The 8689-nt window shown below is 41.4% G+C and overlaps 1 protein-coding gene across 6 annotated transcripts; it reads right to left on the bottom strand.

Annotated features, from left to right (window-relative positions):
• Positions 1 to 331: 331 nt before the first annotated feature.
• MSANTD4 (Myb/SANT DNA binding domain containing 4 with coiled-coils) lies at positions 332 to 8061 on the bottom strand. Of its 6 annotated transcripts, XM_042839158.1 has the most exons (4): positions 6655 to 6913; positions 4215 to 4278; positions 2669 to 3294; positions 332 to 1121 (listed from the first exon to the last, which is right to left on the bottom strand). In XM_042839158.1, exons 3-4 carry the CDS (start codon positions 3128 to 3130, stop codon positions 549 to 551), a joined length of 1035 nt encoding a protein of 344 aa, XP_042695092.1. In that variant the 5' UTR covers positions 3131 to 3294; positions 4215 to 4278; positions 6655 to 6913; the 3' UTR covers positions 332 to 548. The 6 variants fall into 6 exon arrangements, with proteins under 6 accessions (XP_042695092.1, XP_042695094.1, XP_042695095.1 ...); XM_042839160.1 differs by lacking the exons at positions 4215 to 4278; positions 6655 to 6913 and adding an exon at positions 7992 to 8061; XM_042839161.1 differs by lacking the exons at positions 4215 to 4278; positions 6655 to 6913 and adding an exon at positions 7940 to 7955.
• Between the last annotated feature and the right edge of the window lie 628 nt (positions 8062 to 8689).

The raw sequence follows: 8689 nt of genomic DNA, 5'->3' as shown, positions 1-8689 counted from the left end.
GGTACCTCTTGAACTGTTATTGTACTCCTTTCAGCTGCGGAAGTGGAAAAAACAAAAAGGGGAAATAAAGTTTAATGAAGCACATCACGACTCTATGTTACTACGTTCTAATCATACTTATTTACTGCATGAACTACCCTCAGCAGGAGGCCCTCACAAGAAGTACTGACTTATTCTAATACTCCCTAACTGCTAGTACAGTATTAAAAAAAAAAGAAAAAAAAAAGAAATACAGCACTTGGTTTTGATTCTTCGTAATGTTTCTTGGGAGAAGGACACTTATAACAAATACAACATAGTACTGAAGACAGGAGAACATAACAACACTTAGTTCTGATACACTGAAAAGCAATTTATTATATAAGCATATTTACACAGGCACACTGACTTATTGAGCACCATTTTTTTTTCTCTATTATTACAGTTCAACATCAACATTCAACTCTGAACAGAACATTAGACCTTTACAACAGTTTCAGTATCAGAAAAAGAACTACCTATATTCTACACAACACAGAACACTAGCATTAACACTCCAGTTGACAAGTTCACTGCAAGAGACCCTCTCTCTGAATTCTGAGGCGTTCTTTCTCCACTTGCAAGCGCTCCTTCTCAATCTGCAGCTTTTCTGACTCAAATTTTAAGAACTGCAACCTTTCTTTCTCTAACTGCAAACGTTCTTTTTCAAGTTTTAACTTCTCAGTTTCTAGATCCAGAGGCTGTATGATGGGTTTTTCCGATTGGATGAGGTCATTTTCCAGGGCAGGTTTCTCAGCACGCAGAGTCTCTAGCCTCAGTTTCTCCCGCTCGATTTGAAGTCGCTCCTTCTCCAGCTGAAGTCTCTCATGCTCCAAGTCAATGTGCCGCAGCCGTTCTTTTTCAATTTGGAGGCGCTCCTTCTCCACTTGCAACCGTTCAGCTTCAATATCTAATCGCTGCTTCTCCAGCTCCACCTTCTGCTTCTCTAGATTTATAAGCAAGTGTGAATCTTCATAGGCTAATCTAGCTTGAGCAGAGCTTAGATTCCCAAACTCCTCAATGTGGGTGAAATCTGGTAAGTCATTTTCTTTTTTTGAATCTGGCAACACTGATGAAAAAATCTCTTCTTCCTCAATAGGAAACTGCAGAGAGGAATGCAACACAAGAATTACACCCCATTCTCTCTGTTAGAATAGCGTTATATACAGCTTTACTAAAAGTAACAGGTGACTGCTTTTTTTCCTGCATCTTAAAAAGAATTCCAGAAATTACATTCTACAAAATAAACATGCTAATTAAAAAACTTGGTTTGTTATTACATAGCTTGAGAGACACTTGATCTATAAGCTAATATTTGTAATGAAAAATCTGTTTATCTATAGACATGCAAGAGTAGCACAAAAAACACTGCATGATAGATATTACAGAGCAGTCAGAATCACCAACAGAAAACTGCACCTAAAAAACATGTGGTGGCCTTACTTTTCACAAAGCTCAATGACATTTATGTAAACCACTAGCAATCTGCTGTGATTAATTATCTACCAGAGCAGTTGGATCCACAGGGTAGGTGGTATTAAAGCTAACCCAGCCTTCATTAACACGAGGATTCAATTTCTAAAAACATTTAACACCGCAGTATTTAAAACCATCTGGCATTTTTCACATGGTCCTAACCCTTCAATCTGTGTAAGTGGGTCAATAAACAGGACTTGTTTAACCAATTTCATATTGCCATTCTTGCTAGAAAACCACTCATGAACGGATTATTAAGGGGTTAGCACCACTGTTCTTGGTGAACCCTGAAGGCTGTAATCCTGCAAGAGCTATGTGCTGTACACCATAATACAGAAGAGACTATTGTTTCCCATTACAAATACTGCAAATGGAAGGCAAACAGAGGAAGACGTGGGTTCAGAAAACAATGTAAGGCAATGAGAGAAACTACCAGTATTTCAGTTTTAGAGAAGACTGACACCTTTCTGCACCAGCTGTGAGGCAGCAGCTCCCATTACCATTTTTAAGAGCTTATGCTGGTATTTTTTTTCCCAGCATACATTCCAACTAAACTTAGACACAATTTGAACCCATATTAAAAAAACAAAACAACAAAAAACATCCAAACATTTGATTTCAGTCTCACTATCTCAGAACAGCTATGATGCTACTAAAAATAGCAACCTGCCACAGGTTTCACAGCCACAATTCTGACAGAGGAATGGCTGACTGATTTATTCAGATAATATTTTCATCTCCTGTGGTCTCATTTTAAGAAATGCAAAGAGCATTCCATTTCTTTCTTTCTGTACCTCCAGGTAACACACACTTTCATTTGTTAAAGAGGTGCACCTCCCTTCTCCATTCATCCATTCTGATACCCTAAGTATTAAAACAGCCAATATCCTTAAGTAATGTATTTTCATTCTACTGGTTGAAATAATTCCTATCTCTGACATACAGAAATGGAAAACACATTCAAATACACACTTGCGTTGAGGGTTACCAACCTTACACACCACTGCAAACAGCTAGATTTGAATGTCTTCTCTCTGAAGCACAATTGTTTCTACTACTTAATTCACACATTCAAACAAAGCAAAAACTGATGCTAATGAAGCACACTGAAAAGCCCTTGGGAGGTTGGAAAACAGCCATTATTGCATAGAGGTAATGCACGCCAGTCACTTACTTCAAAATTCTGTGGATCCTCCTCTTCTTCTTCTACTTTGATTTCTGTTAAAGACCCACCTGCTTCTCTGAAGTCAGTAATGTTCTGCCATTCAAAACTAGATTCATTTGAAAACCCTATTTTGTCATCCATATCTTCATTGAGAGAGTCATCTAAGTCGGATGAAGGAAGGTGAAACCCTGCACCAACTGCCTTGATGTTTGCATTCAGACGCTTCCTCTTCATGAGCGCTCTCCAGTCAAGGTATCTCCTTTTCACTTCTGTACCTGTTCTTTGCTCACCTTCACCTACAGCATTCACACACTCTGCTATTTCCTCCCACGCTTTCCGTTTCATCTCATTAATTGTTGTATTAAGTTGTTTTGAAAAGAGTACTTCTCTCCTTTTTCTGATTTCCTTAAGGAGAGTTTGCGTTTCCTGAACACTAAAATTACTTTTTCTTTTTCTTTTCAATTGTTTCATTTTTTCCAGCTTTAAGCTAATAATTTTAGCACAGCAGATTACAGAGACTATTTGACACTAAGCAGTTATTAACACAGAGTTTAAAAAACAATGAAAGCAGAGATCAGCCCTCGATAGATGTGTTTCGTCTTCACTTTGTAGTATTTTCCTATTCCTCAGGGTTCCTAGGAGAAAAAGAGCAAACAAAATAAATCTCAAAGGTATACACTGTATATTTCTATTTAATGAGCTTGGCTCCAAAATCACCCATTAAGGAAGTGTACATTCTGAACATACCGCTCATCTGTTAGAAGAAAACAATTTTGTTACACTCTGAATTTAAAGTAGCTGTTGATGAGCTCCCATAAACTCGTATGAATTATAAATCTATTAATATATCTGTCATAAACTGTTAAGGTTGAGTTGATATTTCCATTACAAAAATATAGCTGTTTTCCTATAGCTCTTACAGTTTTGCCTGTTGGTCTGCGCTTAAGGCTGGAGTTCGACATATACATCTTAGTCTGAATACTAAGGTATTTCAAAAAGAAGCTAAGATTGTTTACATTGTTACTTCAGAAACAACATGTCTAGGCAAATGAATTTGCTGAAACCTTTTTTAACTACTTCTATGCAAAGAAAAAAAAAAAGTAGATATAAGTAGGTACATATTAAAAGCTGACATCTTGGAGCCTCTTCTGACTAACTGCAATCACAAATAAGTAATCCTGCTGGAGCAATCCTGCTGTATGATAGAAAACAACCTTTTGAACTAAGTGTTCAAACAAATGTCACAATTTGAGATGCTGCTCTAAGAAACAGGCCAAGGAATAAGCCATCACTTCTGCACGTTAAAGCCCTGCTCCACGGCCCCTGCACTGTAAAATGCTTCAGTTAATGTCAGATTCAAAGCTCAGTGCTCTACCACAGCTATGGCTGATCCTGTGCCTGATGCTAGAGGAAGCTAATCTTGGACACAGTGCACAACTCTATAAAACATACACATCAGAACATTAAAAACTCCCCATTTGAGGACAAAGCACGTAACAGTTTACAGTCTGCATCCCCTATGCACTGTTATGTTGTACATAACTAGCTTACTTACAAAGTTGTCCAAGTTTTGCAAGCTGCATATTTCTATTTAAGATTGTACGAAGCTTCCTACCCTTCTGAAAATAAAATAAGAAAATAATAACTCATCTTGAGAACAGAGAACGATTGAAATATATACTAAGACTTAGGGCTGTGATATAGATGCGCTTCTTGCCATGACCAGTATTAAAAACCAAAAACAGAAAAAACAACCCACCCCCAACTTTCTGCCATCTAAAAAAAATCAGACTTACAACACAGCACTGTATCTCTGTATCTGCTGGAATTATATAAGTACTTTTTTTCAGAGACCTTTTACCTGATGTTTAAACTTCTCCTTTAACCTTCATTATTATATGTTTGCCATGAAAAGATATTTGGGCTTTCAAGGAAGCAGCACCATACTTACTTCTCTCTAGCAGTAAATCAACCTTTTGGTACTTTGCTTTTCAAATCCTAACTACATTGTTAGTTCTTTTCTGCCTTTATAGCAATTTAATTTCTTGATCTATCTATTAAACTCAAATTCATCTTCAGTGTTTACGTTAAAAACTTTCTAAAAGTCATTCACCAGCTAAGTTCTCCAGAAGAGCTACTGATACACAGAAAGAACTAAGACTGCTTTTAGAAGTTCTACTGTTAATGAGACAGTTATTCTGAATTGATAAATAAAAAGCTGAATTAAGCTGAATTCCTGGTGCCTGCTACTTCAGAAAATGCGTGTACATGTGTGTAAGCACAAAGAGTTACAGAATCACACAATCCTTCGAGTTGGAAGGGACCTTTGAATGTCGTCTAGTCTGACCCCCTCAGCAATGAACAGGAACATCCACAGGTTGCCCAAGGCCTGATCCTGAGTTATGTAGGAGTCTAACACACAGCATAGACAGTTTTTCTGACTTACCACTACCAAGGCACCAAACCTTTGTTTGAAGTCAAAACTCACTTATTTTTACTGAAATTGGTAGAACTTCTTGAATTTAAGCAAGTACTTAAGTAGACATCCAAGTAGTTGGTTAGCTATTGGACAATGGGTCAGATTTCCCCAAGTACTCGCAAACCAGATACATCAAACTCTTGGATGTATTAATAATTAGCTGTCTTTTAGGTTACCTAAATACCAGATTCAGGTTTTTAAATCAATTTTTCCTCCATGCTATTTTTTAAATGCAATTCTACATGACCGTGGAAGACAGGCAGCTGAGCTTTCCTCTTAGCTGTAGGCCAGGTCACAAGTTAAAACGCACAGCTGCCAGGTCACCCTGCAGGTCAGTCCCACTACTGCTCACCCAGGTGCTCTGCATCACTGCCCTGATCGCCCATTCACTCTTCCACAAGAACCAAACCTTGGGTTTGGATTTTAAATTACAGGTCAAGCACTGCATTACTACACTGGGAACCCATGGCATAAAATGCTATTTTGCATAGCGTTCTTTCGTTTTTGTCCTATAGCATATATGATATAAGCCCCCGAGAGCAACGGTGAAGCCTACCTATTTTAAAACTCTTGGTTATTACTCTCTAATTGTATAGCACACCTCACTATTTCTAACTCTTTGCCTTCTGAAAGCACACTGCCTCACTGAAGATGTTTCCTTTTTCATTAATACAGGTGGTGCTAATGAATTATCTTAGCAGCATATAGATGAGCAGATTTGGACCTATTCCGCAACAGAACCATTACCTTTCTGATATATTAAATAAAAAGAAATATTACCTAAATAAAGCTGAGTTTGGTAAAATTCTGGTTCTAATACTTTGATATTTCTGGATGGTGTCCAGGATATAACTTTTAATTAAGAAAAAATGAACTGCCACATGCTTAAACTATTTAACAGTCATGAATGATAACAGGCAAGGATTTGTACACATTCTAAATTGCTACAAAGAAAGAACAAAAACAACTTATCAGCAATTTGAAAAGATTAATTTACAAGAACAAAACATAAAGCATGTTTAATTTCTAGTTTGAGATCTAAAACAAGAAAACACACATTCAGAAATAATTCCAGACAAACATTTCAGATTTTACCGAAATCAGAACCGTAAGACCTCAACATTTTTGTGTCGTTAGCAGAAGATTCTACAGCAAATAAATTCTAAGTGTACCAATTGGGAATAAAAGTGGTTCACTCAGAAAAGGGATAAGCAGATTAGAGAAGAGACGACAAAAGCCTGGCTATGTGACAGAGAAATCCCTGAGAAGTGACAAATGATGCAAACAGGCTCTGATGTGACTAGCAGCTGTGCACACATTACTCAGAATGCAAATGCAAAATGTGTACCATTTGGGTACAAATGCAAAGTGCTGTCTAGAGAAAGAGAAGGGTTTTTCACCATGAGATAACAGAAAGCTTTCAAGGTGTGCACAGGAGAGCCAGCAACGTAACACTGAGTTTATTGACACAGTCCTGTCAGGCCAAAATCAAACTGAAGGTTAAGAAGGCCCTCACCTCTGGTCTGGAAACTGGAACTATTTGTTGTTGCTGAAATGAAACAGTATTATGTAACTAAGTTGAACAATCCATAAACATACATAAGATTCATAACCTCAAAATACAGCAGAGGCATCTACACTCTGCCGCTGTGTTTCCCTTCCTCGCATCTCGCTGTGTGAACACATGCTAGAATGGTACGTTTATAAACAAAAACAACAAAAACCAACACACAAGCAACACAGGCTGCCCAGGGAGGTTGTGGATGCCCCATCCCTAGAGGTGTTAAAGCCAGGTTGGATGGGGCCCTGGGCAGCCTGATCTAGTATTAAATAGGGAAGTTGGTGGCCCTGCATGTGGCAGGGGCATTGGAGCTTCATGATCCTTGAGGCCCCTTCCAACCCGGGCCATTCTGTGATCCTGTGAAAAAGTCATAACCAACACCAAAAAATCTCACAGAGTCCTATTAAATAATTTATAATATATATATACACACACATATATATCCAGATTTCTTTTTTGTTATTATGCCTTAGTGGTTGTCTTCATATTTGAAATTTCCAGAAAAAATAAATAATGAAAAGAAATAAGCATTAGATCAGGAGGCCCTGTAACCTAATTTTCTAACACCAAATTTGAGAATTGGGCACTCTTCACACAGTACTAATCCACGGCTTTCTGGAAAACTTCAGGTGTGGTTCTGAACAGATGGTTGTACTGGCATGGGTCAATTTTAAGTACTCAGAGACGGTTCAATCGGTACAACCATACACACAGAACAGTTCAGGTGGGAAATGACCCCAAGGCCCATCCAGTCCCAACCCCCCACCACGGGCTGGTTGCCCCCCAGCAGCTAAGGCTGCCCAGGGCCCATCCAACCTGGCACTGAGCACCTGCAGGGATGGGGCACCACAGCACTGATCAGCTTCCCTTTCAGTGAAGAACTTCTTCCTAACGCGCAACCCAAACCCCACCGCTCTCAGTTCAGAACCGGAGGAGGAAGAGAGAAAGGAGGCCGCACAGCCCCCAGCCTCGGCCCTCCTATCAGACACGGCCCGGCCCCGCCGGGAGCCCTCGCAGGGAACAAAGGCGACAGACAAACCCCGCCGACGTCCCTCCCCACGCCGGGCTTCCGGGCAACCGACTCGGAGACCGAGGGACCCCGCACCCCTCACGGGAGGGCAGCGGACTGCCGCCTCAACGCTACCCGTGATTGAGAGTGCAACCGTTCTGCGCCCACAAAGGGACCGAAGGCTGCGGACCGGGCGAGCGGCCCCCTGTAAGGCGCCGGGAGCCATACTACCTCAGACCCACCGCGAACCGCGCCCGCCCCAGGAGCCACACACATTACTCACCTACGCCCAACTCACCCCACCGGGTCGCCGGCCCTTTAACGACCGGCACCTTCCTATTGGGCGACCTGAGTGCCCATCAGTCCTTCCCGAACGACTATTGGCTGTTGAGGCCCGTCGCTTGTTCTCTCCTGTCCCACCCTCCTAGACGCGCCGTAATGCCCCGAATAAGCTTCTGAGCGCCGTAACTCCCCCGCGGGGACACCGCTCGCGCAGCCCCATACAGCATTGGCTGCGGCCTCTGCTTGTCTTACCGATGCCTTCCGATGATTGGCTAGCTTCTGCCAGAGCCCGCCTTCCGCTCTATGACTTTCCGGCGGCACGTTTCTTGCGCTCAGTGAGGCGTTGGGGCTGTGCGGTTGGGTTGTGGTGAGGATGGGTTCCCGCGGTGAGGCTCGTCCGTGGTGGGAGTAAATGTTTTGAAATTTGCTGCTTATGTAAGCCGTGATATTGCTTCAGGATAGTGAGCACGCGAGTGAAATGCAGCGGAGCTGTGCTGTCGCTGCCCTTTTCTGTTTCCGCAGCCTCGCTGAGGTGCCCGCACCTTTCCCTGTGTGCGTCTCGTTGCCGTCTCAACGCCGTGCTTGCAGATGCATAATTAATATCTGCACCTACACGCGTTGCTGAAAAGCCTTGCATGTGTTCTGCGCTCACACACACATACAGACACAGCTGGCTGCAGGTCACTGCACTCACACACA

This window comes from Centrocercus urophasianus, unplaced genomic scaffold (genome assembly GCF_019232065.1).
Source record: "Centrocercus urophasianus isolate 14NV4802_14NV808 unplaced genomic scaffold, USGS_Curo_1.0 seq_9, whole genome shotgun sequence".
NCBI lineage: Eukaryota > Metazoa > Chordata > Aves > Galliformes > Phasianidae > Centrocercus > Centrocercus urophasianus.
Note: the sequence above shows the minus strand (reverse complement) of the source record. Positions and strands in the feature narration are given on the sequence as shown.

Coding starts and splice junctions, on each gene's coding strand:
- MSANTD4 (XM_042839160.1), bottom strand. CDS start 3,130: ATGAAACAATTGAAAAGAAAAAGAAAAAGTAATTTTAGTGTTCAGGAA. Junction 1,122..2,668: donor AGGATCCACAGAATTTTGAA/GTAAGTGACTGG, acceptor TCCTCTCTGCAG/TTTCCTATTGAGGAAGAAGA.